The sequence below is a fragment of the Petromyzon marinus genome, chromosome 67 (assembly GCF_048934315.1).
Source record: "Petromyzon marinus isolate PM22_M1 ecotype Great Lakes invasive population chromosome 67, UKy_Petmar_22M1.pri1.0, whole genome shotgun sequence".
Lineage (NCBI taxonomy): Eukaryota > Metazoa > Chordata > Hyperoartia > Petromyzontiformes > Petromyzontidae > Petromyzon > Petromyzon marinus.
In genome coordinates, this window is record NC_133733.1 from 1,368,548 (window position 1) to 1,386,599 (window position 18,052).

General features: G+C 54.2%; 1 protein-coding gene across 1 annotated transcript; it reads right to left on the reverse strand.

Annotated features, from left to right (window-relative positions):
- Positions 1–2,162: 2,162 nt before the first annotated feature.
- Positions 2,163–13,830, reverse strand: DNAJC19 (DnaJ heat shock protein family (Hsp40) member C19). Its single transcript, XM_076054694.1, has 6 exons — positions 13,656–13,830; positions 12,597–12,648; positions 10,395–10,468; positions 8,563–8,639; positions 3,507–3,577; positions 2,163–2,594 (listed from the first exon to the last, which is right to left on the reverse strand). The coding sequence occupies exons 1-6, from the start codon at positions 13,656–13,658 to the stop codon at positions 2,524–2,526; spliced, it is 348 nt and encodes a 115-aa protein (XP_075910809.1). The 5' UTR covers positions 13,659–13,830; the 3' UTR covers positions 2,163–2,523.
- Between the last annotated feature and the right edge of the window lie 4,222 nt (positions 13,831–18,052).

The following is an 18,052-nucleotide window of genomic DNA, read 5'->3' on the forward strand; positions in this document are numbered from 1 at the left end:
AAATCGGCGTTGAGAGAACGAGGAGAGATGCTGCCCCCGTTCCCTGTCTCGCAGGAAGTGTTCCACTGTTCTCACGTTACCGCACTGTTCCACTGTACCCACGTTAACGCAATGTTCGTCTGTACTCACGTTACCGCACTGTTCCACTGTACTCACGTTACCGCACTAGTCCACTGTACTCACGTTACCTTACTGTTCCACTGTACTCATGTTACCACACTGTTCCGCTGTACTCACGTTACCACACTGTTCCACTGTTCTCATGTTTCCACACTGTTCCACTGTACTCATGTTACCGCACTGTTCCGCTGTACTCATGTTACCACACTGTTCCACTGTACTCATGTTACCGCACTGTTCCGCTGTACTCACGTTACCACACTGTTCCACTGTTCTCACGTTACCGCACTGTTCCGCTGTACTCATGTTACCGCACTTCTACTGTACTGACGTTACTGCACTGTTCTACTGTACTCATGTTACCGCACTGTTCCACTGTACTCATGTTACCACACTGTTCCACTGTTCTCACGTTACCGCACTATTCCGCTGTACTCACGTTACCACACTGTTCCACTGTACTCACGTTACTGCACTGTTCCACTGTACTCACGTTACCGCACTGTTCCACTGTACTCACGTTACCGCACTGTTCCACTGTACTCACGTTACCGCAGTTCCACTGTTCTCATGTTACCGCGCTGTTCCACTGTTCTCATGTTACTGCACTGTTCCACTGTACTCACGTTACTGCACTGTTCTACTGTTCTCATGTTACCGTACTGTTCCACTGTACTCACGTTACCGCAGTTCCACTGTTCTCATGTTACTGCACTGTTCCACTGTTCTCATGTTACTGCACTGTTCCACTGTACTCACGTTACTGCACTGTTCTACTGTTCTCATGTTACCGTACTGTTCCACTGTACTCACGTTACCGCAGTTCCACTGTTCTCATGTTACTGCACTTCCACTGTTCTCATGTTACCGCGCTGTTCCACTGTTCTCATGTTACCGCACTGTTCTACTGTTCTCATGTTACTGCACTGTACTACTGTACTCATGTTACTGCACTGTAATACGACGACGACGATGATGATGGTTGCAATATTCCGCTTTGTCGACCCGTGTCGCTCTCTCTCGAGTCGTCTGGCGTCGGCGTTGGGGTCACGTGCCCATTCCCCCTTCGCCTCGTGTGGAGGGTACAGCGGCAGTACAGCAAGTAGTGTGGAGTGTGTTGTGTGTGTTGTATTGAGTGTGTGTTCGCGCCGTACGTTGAACTCTTTCGCACCGTAACGAAGGCGAACTTGCTAATCTGACGGCGGGTGAGTGTTGGTGAGTGTGTGAGTGACTACGTGAGTGGGTAAGTTACTGTGTGAGTCGGTGAGTCAGTGGGTGAGTGTGTGAGTGACTACGTGAGTGGGTGAGTGACTGTGTGAGTGACTGTGAGTGGGTGAGTGACTGTGAGTGGGTGAGTGACTGTGTTAGAGGGTGAGTGACTGTGTTAGAGGGTGAGTGACTGTGTGAGTGGGTGAGTGACTGTGAGTGACTGTGTGAGTGGGTGAGTGGCTGTGTCAGTGGGTGAGTGGGTGTGTGAGTGGGTGTGTGAGTGACTGTGTGAGTGGGTGAGTGACTGTGTGAGTGGGTGACTGTGTGAGTGGGTGACTGTGTGAGTGGGTGGGTGAGTGTGTGAGTGGGTGGGTGAGTGACTGAGTGGGTGGGTGAGTGTGTGAGTGGGTGAGTGACTGGGTGAGTGACTGTGTGAGTGGGTGGGTGAGTGGGTGGGTGAGTGACTGTGTGAGTGACTGTGTGACTGTGTGAGTGACTGTGTGAGTGGGTGAGTGACTGTGTGAGTGGGTGAGTGACTGTGTGAGTGGGTGAGTGACTGTGAGTGGGTGAGTGACTGTGTGAGTGGGTGACTGTGTGAGTGACTGTAAGTGGGTGAGTGACTGTGTGAGTGACTGTAAGTGGGTGAGTGACTGTGTAAGTGGGTGAGTGACTGTGTAAGTGGGTGAGTGACTGTGTGACTGTGTTAGAGGGTGAGTGACTGTTAGATGGTGACTGTGTGAGTGGGTGAGTGACTGTGAGTGACTACGTGTGTGACTGCGTGAGTGGGTGACTGTAGCCAACCAGAGCGAATCGACAAAAACCATGACAGCTGCTTGTGCATTTTACATTTTAATTTATTCAGAAACGTGAGGAGAGGAGTTGCCACCCCCCAAGCCCCCACCCCCCACCTGATTGCGAAATCGGCATCGCTGCTAGAGACGGAATCCCGCTGCAGGAAACCTCACAGAGCGCCCCGCGTCTTGTTAGGACGGACGCAGACACGGCAGAGCCACCGCCGAGATTCCGCAGTCATCAAGTGGTGCCCTGGACCCTCCTCGCACTGACGAGGGCAGCAACTTCCCACGCTGTGTGGGTCTGTGTGAGTCTGTGGGTCTCTGTGTGAGTCTGTGGGTGTCTGTGGGAGTCTGTGGGTCTCTGTGTGAGCCTGTGGGTGTCTGTGTGGTCGAGGGTCCATCACTTCTTGCCGCTCATGTCCAGGAAGTCTTTAGCTTCGTTGATTTTTGCAGCGAGGAACGGGGAGCCACCTGCAGGTAGCAACAAAGACAAAGATCCAACAGACTGTAGGGGCAAGTGTTGTGAGTAGCAGCAGCACCTATGAAGGTAGACACAAAGGTCCCCCGTGTAGCCTCTAACAGACTGTAGGGGCAAGTGCTGTTAGCGAACACCTATGAAGGCTGGAACAGCACACAAGGGGGTGGGTGGCCAACACCACGCCCGACCGCCTTTGTCTCCCCAGTGGTGATGTTTACACACCGCACCAGGTACTCATTTGAGGCTAAGTCGACCTAGGGGAGGCCCGGGACCGGTTCAGAAAATCGTCACTGGTGTTGGCCGTGAGCGGGAATGGAACCTGGGTCGCCAGGTTCATAGCGCAGCGTAGCGCTAACCACTACACCACCGTTCCCCACACACCCACAAAGACAAAGACCCCCCATATAGCCTTAACAGACTGTAGGGGCAAGTGCTGTTAGCGAGCACCTATGAAGGTCGGAACGGTACACGAGGGGGTGGGTGGCCAGTACCACACCCGGCCGCCTTTGTCTCCCCAGTGGCGATGTTTACACACCAGGTACTCATTTGAGGCTGAGTCGACCTAGGGGAGGCTCAGATAATCGTCAATTGTGTTGACCGTGAACGGGAATCGAACCAGGGTCACCGGGTTCACAGCGCAGCACGCTAACCACTACACCACCGCTCCCCACACACACCCCACCACACACCCCACCACACCCCCCACCCTACCCACACACCCCACCACACACCCCACCACACACCCCACCCACACACAGCACACACACCCCACACACAGAACACACACCCCACACACACACACCCCGCACACACACAGCACACACAGCACACACATACAGAGCACACAGCGCACACACACACGACACACACACATGACACACAGCACACATCAACCCCCCGCTCACCTCTGTCGGGGTGGTTCAGCATCATGATCCGTCTGTGAGCCTCAGCAACCTTCACCTTGTTAGCAGTGGGGCTGGGGGGGGAGACAGCACACACACACTCACTACACACACACTACATACACACACTACATACACACACACTCACTACATACACACACCACACACACACTACACACACACTACACACACACTACATACACCTTGTTAGGAGTGGGGCTGGGGGGGGAGAGACAGCACTACACACTACATATACACACTACATACACACTACACACACACACACCTACACACACACACCGACTCACACACACACAGACTCACACACAACAACAACACCATTCGCCACTAAGTGGCGGTGACGTCACCACGACGCTTGTGCCAGGCTATGTGCACCCTGAGGCCACGTGAAGTGTCGAACGCCCGCTGGCAGGTCACGGGGCAGACCCAGGTGCCACGGGTCGACTGACTGAGATGACTGACTGAGATGACTGGCTGATGCACCACCTGTGCCCCCTACTGTGCCAACCTGCTGTGCTTTAGCCACCCGGCGCTCCGCTCGTTGTTCTGAGCGTCGCTCCTCCGCCCTCCGTTGTTGTTGGAGGGCGACTGCCTCCAACTGCCCAGTAGCATCCTTCACGAGCCTCCTCCACAGAGGCCGATCTTGATACCGCTGGTACCAGTTATCGGCAAGTCCACTCAGCTCCACGTCCTCCTGTACCACATCACTCCATCTCTTCTCTAGCCCGTGCCGCGCCCGCTTAGCCCCCTCAATCCGGGCGAACAAAAGCTGTTTCGGCATGCGGTGGCTGGGCATGCGGGCTACATGACCCAGCCATCGCAGCCTTCCCCGCCGTCAAGTCAATCCTTGACTCACACACACACAGACTCACAAACACACAGACTCGCTCACGCACACACACAGACTGACTCACACACACAGACTCACTCACGCACACACAGACTCACTCACGCACACACAGCACACAAACTCAATCACACACGCAGACTCACGCAAATTCGCACACGCATACTCACGCACACACGCAGACTCACTCACGCACACACGCAGACTCACACACCCAGACTCACGCAGACTCACGCACACACGCACACAGACTCACACACACAGACTCATGCACACACAGAGACCCACACACTCACACAGAGACCCACAGACACACAGAGACCCACAGACTCGCACAGAGACCCACAGACTCGCACAGAGACCCACAGACTCACACAGAGATCTATACGTAAGATATGTCTTGTTGTTTCGTGCTGTAATAGTGGTGGTTGGTAGGAGTGGTGGTAGTGGTAGTTCAGCAAAACAACCCCCTACCTCCTCGTGGTGCCGGACGGGCAACGCTGTCGTGGGAAGCGCTGTGGGGAGAGGAGCCAATTCCAATTGGCCCCTCCCCTCAATTCCGATTAGCTCCTCCCCTCATGGCATCTGTGACCACCACAGCGACCAACCGGGGGCTCTGGATGGGTGCGAGGGGCTGGTAACCCCTCCACCTTCAAGTAATTACCGCAAAACCACGACGACAAAATTTTATAAATAAGTTTGCACCAGAGGCCCTGGGGGGACAGGCGTCTATGACGTCTCCTGGCCAAACCCCAATTGGCGGAGCCAGGAGATTGAATCTCTACCCTCGGGGCTCCTCCAGAAACAACGAAAAGCCACTTCGTTTGGCCACGTGGAAGGAGAGGCTGCCACTCCTCTGTCGGGAGCTGGACCGGTACCGCCTGGATCTCTGTGGCATTCAGGTGGTCCGGTGGACCAGTTCTGGCTCCTGCCACCATGAGGGGTGGACAGTCCTCTACTCGGGGCAGCAGACTGCCAAACAACAGGGTGTGGCTCTTCTTTTGAACAAAAGAATGAAGGGGGCGTGGGAGCATGGCGATGAGGTGTGGGAAGCTGTAAGCCCCAGGTTACTTTGGGCTCGCCTTCCCATCAACCGGAGGCGAGGAGTGGTGGTCGTGGTTACTTATGCCCGCACCGAAGACGAACATCCGTGGAGGGATGCAGGCAAAGCCGATGAGTCAGATGCCTTCTATGACCTCCTGTCACAGGTGCTGGCTAAAGTGGCCCCTCGGGATAGAGTCATCTTGTTGGGTGACTTCAATGCCCGAGTTGGTCATGATGCTGGCACCTGGTCTGGAGTGATTGGAAGGCATGAGCCGGATCAGCTTAATAACAACGGTAGGAGGCTGCTAGATTTGTGTGCAGCCCATGGGCTTGTAATTACCAACACGCTGTTCTGGCATTGGCGCATCCACACAACATCATGGATGCATGCGGGCTCATGTCCTTGACACCAGGACCTACCGTGGAGCTGATCTGCCGACTGACCATCGACTAGTCATCTGTAAGATGCGCCTGCCATTCTTCCACTCTGGTGGTGGGTGTACACCCAGGACCGCATTCCAACCAAAAGTGGCCTGGTCTCAGTTATCTGATGAAAGTTGCAAGCGAGAATTGCATCATCACTTGCAGCTGGGGTTGGCATCTTCCCCCACTCCTCCTGATGTCGAGGGTAACTGGGCGAGGTTTAGGACTGTGACTCATGCAGCTGCAATGGCTGCTTTGGGTACACGGTCCAGACCTCCCCAGAGACCCTGGCTGACAGAGGAGGTGTTCAAGCTGGCTGAGAAAAAGCGACAGGCCCACTCTAATCGTCTACAGCATCCCAGGTCAGAGAATGAGGAGGCTTACCGCAGCCTTGGCTTGGGAGGTTCGGAGAGCTGTCAGGTGCTGCAAGGATGGGTGGTGGTCGCGGGTTGTTGAAGAGATGGAGTCTGCCTCAATGGCCCGCGATCACAAATCACTCTTTAATTCCATCAAAAAAGTAACCTGCAGTGCCACACCTATTACCATCAATTGAGGGAAAGAATGGTGATCCAATATCCGACCCCCAGGAACAGGTTTGCAGATTTGCTCACCATTTCTGTGAGGTCCTGGGGGAGGGGACATCCCTCAGCCTGGATAACATGGAACAAAGTGGGGATGACCCTGCTGAGGCTGCGGTTTCTCAAATATTGGAAGAAGTCACCCGCTGTGAGTGGCTGGCTGAGGTTCCATCTGTTGAGGAAGTACTGAAGGCAATCCAGAGTCTGAGACCAGGAAAGGCAAAGGGCAGAAATTATCTCCCAAGTGAAATGCTGCGGGAGGGTGGTGTTTGTGCACAGACTGCCCTACATGACATCATAACAACAGTCTGTACCACTGGACGGGTTCTGCAGGACTGGAAGGATGCCCTGGTGGTCCCCCTCTTTAAGAAGGTGGGACCGCACAGACTGTAACAACTACAGCGGCATCTCACTCCTCTGTGTGCCGGGAAAGGTTGTGGCAAGGATTATTCAACATCGCCTTGCTAGGCACGCTGAGGAGAGGCTTGCGGAGCCCCAATGCGGTTTCAGGAAAGGGCGGTCCTGCACAGATGCCATATTTTCTGTCCGTCTGCTACAGCAGAGCTGTAGGGAATTCCAACAAGACCTGCATCTCTGCTTTACTGACCTGGTCACGGCCTATGATACCATCACTAGGCCTGGGCTCTGGGTTGTTCTTCATGCTTTCGGAGTCCCTGACCCTCTGCTCACGATCATTAAGGACCTTCATGATGGTGAGCAGGCCTAGGTAAAACTACGTGTACACCTTGGGGTGCGACAGGGATGTCCTCTGGCTCCCACATTAACATCTATTTCGACCACGTAGTTTGTGATGCCTTCGATGGCTGTACCGGAAGAATTTCCATCTGGTACAGATGTAATGGGAGGCTGATCGATGCCCAGGTGCGGTCAAGGGATGGCTCCCTATTGCTCAACCATGTTACGTATGCCGATGATCTGGTAATTGCAGCTCACTCAGAGGAGGAGTTGGAGGCGCTGCTGCTGTACCTGGAGCGTGCCACTAAGAGGTGGGACCTTACCATTAGCCCCACCAAAACTAAGCACCTGCCTGGGTATTTTGTACCATCGGACACTCCACCCCCACAACTCCCAATTGGTGATGGGGCAGTTGTGGAGAGAGTGGAGAGTTTCTCATACCTGGGCAGTGTGCTCATGACGGGCTCCAGTTTAACAGCATGGGGTCTCACTCCGAATTAGTCGAGCGGCATTATCTTTTCATCAATTGCGTAACGCTGTGTGGAAGCTACCTGGTCTGTCGCTCCGCACGAAGCTTCTGGTCTTCTCCGCCACGGTCATTCCCTCCCTTCTCTACGCTTGCAAAACGTGGACCCCCATAATGGAACATCTTTGCCGGTTAGAAACATTTAGGCTGGCCTGCCTACGATTCATCCTGGGATTAACCAAGCTGGATTGTGTGAGGAGCTCACAAATCCTCGAAAGATCTGGACAAAGTCCCATCTGTGAGCTCCTCCGGCAGGCAAGACTGTGTTGGCTGGGCCAAGTAGCCTGCATGCCCAGCCACGGCATGCCGAAACAGCTTTTGTTCGGCCGGATCGAGGGGCCTAAACGGGCACGGCACGGGCTAGAGAAGAGATGGAGTGATGTGGTACAGGAGGACGTGGAGCTTAGTGGACTTGCCAATGACTGGTACCAGCGGTGTCAAGATCGGCCTCTGTGGAGGAGGCTCGTGAAGGACACTACTGGGCAGTTGGAGGCAGTCGCCCTCCAACAACAAAGGAGGGCGGAGGAGCGATGCTCACAACAATGAGCGGAGTGCCGGGTGGCTAAAGCACAGCAGGTTGGCACAGTAGGGGGCACAGGTGGTGCACCAGCCAGTCATCTCAGTCAGTCGACCCATGGCACCTGGGTCTGCCCCGTGACCTCTTGCCAGCGGGCGTTCGACACCTCACGTGGCCTCAAGGTGCACATAGCCTGGCACAAGCATCGTGGTGATGTCACCGCCACTTAGTCGCAAATGGCGGTTGTTGTTGTTGTGATGGTGGATATGGTAGTAGTGGTGGTGGTGGTGAGCGACGTGATGGTGAGCGTGATGGTGAGCGTGGTGGTGGTGAGCGTGGTGGTGGCGAGCATGGTGGTGGCGAGCATGGTGGTGGTGAGCATGGTGGTGGTGAGCAGCTTCCCTCACCTCACTCCCAGGATGAGTGATGCCTCTCGCTTGGTCATCTTGGGCTCAAACCCTCCCCGATAATAACCACCAAACGCCTGTCCCACACACAGATACACACATATAGACACACACAGACACCCACACAGACACAGACAACAACAACCGCCATTCGCCACTAAGTGGCAGTGACGTCACCACGACGCTTGTGCCAGGCCATGTGCACCTTTAGGCCACTTCAAGTGTCGAACGTCCACTGGCAGGAGGTCACGGGGCAGACCCGAATGCCACGGGTCGACTGACTAAGATGACTGAGATGACTGGCTGATGCACCACCTGTGCCCCCTACTGTGCCAACCTGCTGTGCTTTAGCCACCCGGCGCTCCGCTCGTTGTTGTGAGCGTCGCTCCTCCGCCCTCCGTTGTTGTTGGAGGGCGACTACCTCCAACTGCCCAGTAGCGTCCTTCACGAGCCTCCTCCACAGAGGCCGATCTTGACACCGCTGGTACCAGTCATCGGCAAGTCCACTCAGCTCCACGTCCTCCTGTACCACATCACTCCATCTCTTCTCTAGCCCGTGCCACGCCCGTTTAGGTCCCTCGATCCGGCCGAACAAAAGCTGTTTCGGCATGCGGTGGCTGGGCATGCAGGCTACATGACCCAGCCAACGCAGCCTTGCCTGCCGGAGGAGCTCACCAATGGGACCTTGCCCAGATCTTTGAAAAATTGATGAGCTCCTCACACAATCCAACCTGGTTAAACCCAGGATAGATCGTAGGCAGGCTAGCCTAAATGTTTCTAACCGGCGAAGATGTTCCATTAGGGGCGTCCACGTTTTGCTAGCGTAGAGAAGGGAGGGAATGACCGTGGCCGAGAAGACCTGAAGCTTAGTGCGGAGTGACAGACCAGGTAGCTTCCACATAGCGTTACGCAACCAATGAAAAGATATTGCCGCTCGACTGATTCGGAGTGAGACCTCTGCTGTTAAACTGGAGCCGGCCACAGACACAGACACACACAGACACACACAGATACACACACACAGATAGACACACACAGACACACGCAGATATACACAAACACACACACACAGACACACACAGACACACACACACAGACACACACACAGAAAAATATCAAAGACCCCCCGTGTAGCCTCTAGCATACTGCAGGGGCAAGTGCTGTTAGTAGCGAGTAGCACCTATGAAGGCTACCGGCACTGTGGCACACGAGGGGGTGGGTGGCTACCAGCACCACGCCCGGCCGCCTTTGTCTCTCTCCCAGTGGCGATGTTTACTACACACACAGCACCAGGTACTCAGCTGAGGCTGAGTCGACCTAGGTGAGGCCCAGGACCGCTTTAGACAACACCATCAGTGACGGTTACCTAAACCGGTCCTGGGCCTCCCCTAGGTCGACTCAGCCTCAAATGAGTACCTGGTTCGGTGTCAAGTAAACATCGCCACTGGGGAGACAAAGGTGGCCAGGTGTGGTGCTGGTAGCCACCCACCCCTAGTCAACCTACGACACCTGCTGGGTCTGTCCTGTGACCTCCTCATGCACCTAGCCTGGCACAGCAGTCAACCCACGGCACCTGCTGGGTCTGTCCCGTGACCTCCTCATGCACCTAGCCTGGCACAGCAGTCAACCCATGGCACCTGCTGGGTCTGTCCCGTGACCTCCTCATGCACCTAGCCTGGCACAGCAGTCAACCCACGGCACCTGCTGGGTCTGTCCCGTGACCTCCTCATGCACCTAACCTGGCACAGCAGTCAACCCACGGCACCTGTGGGCTTGTCCCGTGACCTCATGCACCTAGCCTGGCACGTGTGCCGTGGCAACGCTGGGCTCACCGACGTGGGCAGAGTCTGCATCGTCTTCTTGATGGCCGGCTCGGCTTGCTTGAAGGCCGTGATGGCGTAACGCCCTGCAGAGACAAAGATCCCCCGCGTAGCCTCAACACACCGCAGGGGCAAGTGCTGTTAGTAGCGAGTAGCAGCAGCGCCTATGAAGGTAGACACAGACAAAGGTCCCCCGTGTAGCCTCTAACAGGCTGTAGGGGCAAGTGCTGTTAGTAGCGAGTAGCAGCAGCACCTGTGAAGGTAGACACAAAGGTCCCCCGTGTAGCCTCTAACAGGCTGTAGGGGCAAGTGCTGTTAGTATCGAGTAGCAGCAGCACCTATGAAGGTAGACACAGACAAAGGTCCCCCGTGTAGCCTATAACAGGCTGTAGGGGCAAGTGCTGTTAGCGAGTAGCACCTATGAAGGCTACCGGCACTGTGGCACACGAGGGGGTGGGTGGCCAGCACCACGCCCGACCGCCTTTGTCTCCCCCAGTGGCGATTTTCACTACACACCGCTACACCAGCACTCAGACAGTCACTCACCCACTCACACAGTCACTCACCCACTCACACAGTCACTCACCAACTCACACAGTCACTCACCCACTCATATAGTCACACACCCACTCACATAGCCACTCAGCCACTCACACAGTCACTCACACAGACATTCACCCACTAACACAGTCACTCACACAGTCATACAGTCACTCACCCACTCACACAGTCACTCACCCACTCACAGTCACTCACCCACTCACACATAGTCACTCACTCACACACACACATAGTCACTCACACACACAACAACCGCCATTTGCCTCTAAGTGGCGGTGACGTCACCACGACGCTTGTGCCAGGCCATGTGCACTTTGAGGCCACGTGAAGTGTCGAACGCCCGCTGGCAGGAGGTTACGGGGCAGATCCAGGTGCCACGAGTCGACTGACTGAGATGACTGGCTGATGCACCACCTGTGCCCCCTACTGTGCCAACCTGCTGTGCTTTAGCCACCCGGCGCTACGCTCGTTGTTGTGAGCGTCGCTCCTCCGCCCTCCGTTGTTGTTGGAGGGCGACTGCCTCCAACTGCCCAGTAGCGTCCTTCACGAGCCTCCTCCACAGAGGCCGATCTTGACACCGTTGGTACCGGTCATCGGCAAGTCCACTCAGCTCCACGTCCTCCTGTACCACATCACTCCATCTCTTCTCTAGCCCGTGCCACGCCCGTTTAGCCCCCTCGATCCAGCCGAACAAAAGCTGTTTCGGCATGCAGTGGCTGGGCATGCGGGCTACATTACCCAGCCAACGCAGCCTTGCCTGCCGGAGGAGCTCACCGATGGGACATTGCCAAGATCTTTCAAGGATTTGTGAGCTCCTCACACAATCCAGCCTGGTTAAACCCAGGATGGATCATAGGCAGGCCAGCCTAAATGTTTCTAACCGGCGAAGATGTTCCATTAGGGGGGTCCACGTTTCGCAAGCGTAGAGAAGGGAGGGAATGACCGTGGCCGAGAAGACCTGAAGCTTAGTGCGGAGCGGCAGACCAGGTAGCTTCCACACAGCGTTACGCAACCGATGAAAAGATATTGCCGCTCGACTGATTTGGAGTGAGACCTCTGCTATTAAACTGGAGCCGGTCATAAGCACACTGCCCAGGAATGGGAAACTCTCCACTCTCTTCACAACTGCCCCATCACACTCACACAGTCACTCACACACCCTGCCACCGCATGCCGAAACAGCTTTTGTTCGGCCGGATTGAGGGGGCCAAATGGGCGCGGCACGGGCTAGAGAAGAGATGGAGTGATGTGGTACAGGAGGACGTGGAGCTGAGTGGACTTGCCGATGACTGGTACCAGCAGTATCAAGATCGGCCTCTGTGGAGGAGGCTCGTGAAGAACGCTACTGGGCAGTTGGAGGCAGTCGCCCTCCAACAACAACGGAGGGCGGAGGAGCGACGCTCACAACAACGAGCGGAGCGCCGGATGGCTAAAGCACAACAAGTTGGCACAGTAGGGGGCACAAGTGGTGCATCAGCCAGTCACACAGTCACTCACACACACAATCATTCACACACAAACACAGTCACACAGTCACTCATACACAATCACTCACACACAGTCACACACACACAGTCACACACACACACACAGTCACTCACACACACACAGACACACACAGACACACACAGTCACTCACACTGAGCCACTTACCGACAAATGCAGCGGCAGCGAGGGACAATCCAGCCGCTATCAAAGAACTCGCCTGCGCACAGAGACACGGAGACACACGGAGACACACACACAGAGACACACAGAGACACGGAGACACACAGAGACGCGGAGACACACGGAGACACACAGAGACACACACAGAGACGCGGAGACACACAGAGACACGGAGACACAGAGACACACAAAGACACACGGAGACACACGGAGACACACAGAGACACGGAGACACACAGAGACACGGAGAAGCAGACACACAGAGTTACACAAAGACAAAGATCCTCCGTGTAGCCTCTAACAGACTGTAGGGGCAAGTGCTGTTAGTAGCGAGTAGCAGCAACAGCTATGAAGGCTACCGGCGTGGGTGGCTACCAGCACCACGCCCGGCCGCCTTTGTCTCCCCAGTGACGATGTTGGTGGTGGCCGTGAGCGGGAATCGAACACAGCACCACACACACACCACACACAGCACCACACACACACAGCACCACACACAGCACCACACACACAGCACCACACACACAGCACCACACACACAGCACACACACAGCGCCACACACACACAGCACCACACACACACAGCACACACAGCACCACACACAGCACCACACACACACAGCACCCCACGCACACAGCACACACACAGCACCACACACACACACAGCACACACAGCACCACACACACAGCACCACACCACACACAGCACCACACCACACACAGCACTACACCACACACACAGCACCACACACACACCACACACACAGCACCACACACACAGCACCACACACACAGCACCACACACACACACACAGCACCAGGTACTGCTCAAATCGACCTCCACACACGGACACACACGTTCACGTTGTATAGGCCCTGGCTCTCGGTGTGTCCAGTGACTCCGTGCAGAAGCAGCAGCACCACGCACTCGGGCAGCGGCACTGCGCGTTGCCACTCAATCGCTCGACCTACTTGTTTAGGCCGAGCGGATCTAGGCGCGCCTAGTGCTGCGGTCAGCACCCCCCTCTCTCCATCTCTCTCACCATCGCGTTCTTCTCTGTCGCGCTCTCACGCTGACGCCGCTTTGCTCGCGAGGAGGATTGAGGAGCAGGAGAGTTGATGGCACCATCGGGATTACATCACCACCACCATCACCACCACGTGGAGGTCACACGCCGAACCAGCCGTAAAGCGTACACCGGGGGGGGGAGGGGTGTGTGGGGGGGTGTCGTAAAGTTTCAGGCAGCGATGTCGTGAATTGTCGTGAAACTAGGGGGTCGTAAAGTGTCGTAAAAGTTGCCTGGAGTGTGGTTCATATTCTTAGTTTTTTCGGTAAAGTCACGTTGAAGAGAAACAACAAAATAACAAAATATATATAAAACAATAAAAAATTCTCACGACGTTTCGACCATAACTCAAACGGTCGTGAGAATTTTTTATTGTTTTATATATATTTTGTTATTTTGTTGTTTCTCTTCAACGTGACTTTACCGAAAAAACTAAGAATATGAATTACTGCAGTCACGAAAGCTTTAAATCAAAAAAATGGAGTGTGGTTGTTTTTCGGTGGGTGGGGGTCGTGTAGTATCGTAAAGCGTATCTTGCGTGTCGTAAAATGTGTCTGTGGGGGTGGTGGGGTTACCGTAAAGTGTTAGATGTCGTAAAAGCTGCCGTAAAAAGCCAGGGGTCGTAAAGTTGCGAGGTGACGCAAAGTGTAGGCCGTCACGGAACGCAGCGGTACGTAAAGTAATGGCAGTCGTGAAGTGTCGTGAAGCGCTCTCCCCGCACCGCTTGGTGCCCCACGTGACCCCCCACCACGTGCCCCCACCCTCACGTTCCCCCCCACGTGACCCCCCCTCACGTGTCCCCCACGTGACCCCCCCCCACGTGTCCCCCCCCCACGTGCTGGGCCCCTGCCACGTGGAGCGGCTACGCCCTGACCGCAAGCAGTCGGAGGCGACGAAGAGGAGGTGGTGGAGGAGGTAGAGAGACGGAGAGGAGTTACATCCTGAAGAGGAGAAGAGATGCAGGAATACCCCCAGTGGCTGGGAGATGTTAACTACCTCGCTTGGTATACAGGAGGTCGTGGGTTCCATCCCGACCCTGACGATGCCTGCTGCTGCTGCTGCTGTATATTTGGAGTCTGCGTCTCATCATCATCATCACGGTGGCTATGAGATGTTGACTACCTCACGTGGTCTACAGGAGGTCGTGGATTCTAGATTTGAAGCTTCCGTGACTGCAAGGAAGACGGAAGCTTGTGTTGCCTCCGAAACGTCGTGTTTTAATTGTTTTATTTTATCTTACCTACGTGACTTTACCGAATAAAACCAAAGAGCAGGAGGTCGTGGGTTCGATCGCTGATCCTGACGATGCCTGCTGCTGCTGTATATTTGGAGCCTGCGTCTCTCTCTCATCATCGTCACGGTGGCTAGATGTTAACTCCTTGCAATGATCTAAGAACTTCAGAGCTCACTGCTCCTGGGAGTAGCCCGATTTACGTCTCCCCCTTTTCACGTGGTTTCGCGAACACCGTCGGCGCTTTATCAACATTGATGCCGCCAACTGATTTGCCTCGCCTCAACCCCCCACACTCGCGGCGCTGACGGCATCGCCCTTTCTCGTTATCCATCACCTCCCGGCCTTCGCCTCCACCAACACCACCACCACCACCTACTACTACCCTGTACATCGCTTCGATGTAACCCACCGTGTTGATGATTCGTCGTCGTCGATTCACCTTTAAGGAACGTTTTTGTTGATTCCTCGACGCGCAGGCCAGTCAGCAGCAGCAGCAGCAGGAGGAGGAGGACCGTTTGCACCAAACGTGACCTCTTCCCGATACCTTTTGCATGAACTGCTCTCAGCTGCTGTACACACACCGGCGTCTCGAGTGATTTGCTTGATCCACAGACGACGGTTCGGGGGTGCAGGGAGTAGCGCCGCTCCTTTGAGGGCCTCAGTCTCTCACTCCGAACGTCGCAGGAGATTGCGCATCACAAAGGGGGGGAGGGGGGGGTAGTAGGGGGTGACGTGGTTCCACAGAGTTGACACACGGCGGCCGTCTCCCTCGAACCGAGCTCTCGATCGCGAGCAAGACCACTCGCAGGTGCAATTGGCGACATTCCTGACGAGGTCGAGACATCGGGAAGGCATCCCCGATGCTTTTGTATGGATTGTTGCGACGTTCGTTACCCCGTGCCCCAGCTGGACATCTGTGAAAAAGAGCTTTATAGCTCATCAGATTCCTCCAGTAGAAAAAAAACTTTCTGAACTGGGGTATTATAGCACCCGTAAGCGTGGAGGTGCTACACTATTACAGGCACTGTACTCTTACGGGTACCAACCGCTATCATACAGACTATACGAGTGCTGGTGCCAGTCTGTAATACAGTAAAACCTTGGATTGCGAGCATAACTCGTTCTGGAAACGTGATTGTAATCCAAAGCACTCGTACATCAAAACACTCGTTATATCAGTTGTGATCACGTGACGCTCGGCAGTACAAAGCGTGTACACATACTACTACTCGTACTGCAAGACCCTCGCTCGTGTATCAGTTGTGATCACGTGACGCTCGGCAGTGCAAAGCGTGTACACGTACTACTACTCGTATTGCTAAGACTCTCGCTCGTATATCAAATTAATATTTATTTAAAAACTGTTTGCTCGTCTTGCAAAACAGTCGCAGGCCAAGTAACTCGCAATTCACGGTTTCACTGTAGTTTAGTACCTGTGTAGAGACAGTGCGCGTGTGGAGACAGTGCGGGTGCAAGGACAGTGCGTGAACTATTCGTCACAAGGGGGAACCACCAGCGAAGTTCGGGAAGGTGCTAGAGAGCTCGACGGTGCGACAACAGCGACGGTGTGAAGACAGCGACGGTGTGAAGGCAGTGACGGTGTGAAGACAGCGAACGGGGTCTACGCGGGTACGCGGTGACTCATCCCGACCCATACAAGTTCTAGCAAGCGCCTCGTATCCCAAGCAAGACGTCGTACCCCAAGACATTTTCTTCTTGTCAAAACCACAAACCATGGTAAACACTCCGCTGCCGCTGCCGCTGCTGCTGCCTTCACTCCTTTAGTAGATAATACATCTAAATTTTACATCTTTAATCTTCTAATAATCCATATGAAAGAAGTAAAGGGACTCCTCTACTCACGAACTTTCAGAGATACGCACGAACCTGTCCGCGTGTCCTGTTCGGAGAGTCCCAAGTTCAACCACCCCGCAATAGATGGTGGTGGCATATACAGAACGTGAAGAACCAGTGACATCTACAGAACGTGAAGAAGCAGTGGCATCTACATCTACAGAACGTGAAGAACCAGTGACATCTACAGAACGTGAAGAAGCAGTGGCATCTACATCTACAGAACGTGAAGAACCAGTGACATCTACATCTGCAGAACATGAAGAAACAGTGGCATCTACATCTACAGAGCATGAAGAACCAGTGGCATCTACATCTGCAGAGCGTGAAGAACCAGTGGCATCTACATCTACAGAACGTGAAGAACCAGTGGCATCTACATCTACAGAACGTGAAGAACCAGTGGCATCTACATCTACAGAGCATGAAGAACCAGTGGCATCTACATCTGCAGAACGTGAAGAACCAGTGGCATCTACAGAGCATGAAGAACCAGTGGCATCTACATCTGCAGAGCGTGAAGAACCAGTGGCATCTACATCTACAGAACGAGAAGAACCAGTGGCATCTACATCTGTGGAACGTGAAGAACCAGCGGCATCTACATCTGTGGAGCGTGAAGAACCAGTGGCATCTACATCTACAGAACGTGAAGAACCAGTGGCATCTACATCTGCAGAACATGAAGAACCAGTGGCATCTACAGAACGTGAAGAGAACCAATGGCATCTACATCTACAGAACATGAAGAACCAGTGGCATCTACATCTGCAGAACATGAAGAACCAGTGGCATATACATCTGGAGAACGTGAAGAACTAGTGGCATCTACATCTGCAGAACGTGAAGAAACAGTGGCATCTTCATCTACAGAGCATGAAGAACCAGTGGCATCTACATCTGCAGAGCGTGAAGAACCAGTGGCATCTACATCTGTGGAACGTGAAGAAACAGTGACATCTACATCTACAGAGCGTGAAGAACCAGTGGCATCTACATCTACAGAACGTGAAGAACCAGTGGCATCTACAGGAGATTATACAACTTTTAAAGCCATTCCCCGTGTTTAGTGTACACGCTGTACAACACGTTTCAAATCGACAGGAGTAAATTTGGGATTTTCGAACAAATCGACTTACGAACAGAGACCTCTGGAACCTAACTCGTTCGTAAATAGAGGAGTCCCTGTGTTCCCAGGTCAAGGCTCCGTTACTGGGGGTCGTCATTGGGGATTTTGCCAGAGCAGGTCTGAGACTATGGAACGCAGTTGCCTCTAGACAATGAG

Excerpts from the sequence above, each read along its gene's own strand:
- DNAJC19 (XM_076054694.1), bottom strand. Across the intron at positions 10,469-12,596 it reads CGCTGCCGCTGCATTTGTCG|GGCGTTACGCCATCACGGCC; the intron begins GTAAGTGGCTCA and ends TTGTCTCTGCAG. Across the intron at positions 8,640-10,394 it reads TGCAGACTCTGCCCACGTCG|GCGTTTGGTGGTTATTATCG; the intron begins GTGAGCCCAGCG and ends TGTGTGGGACAG.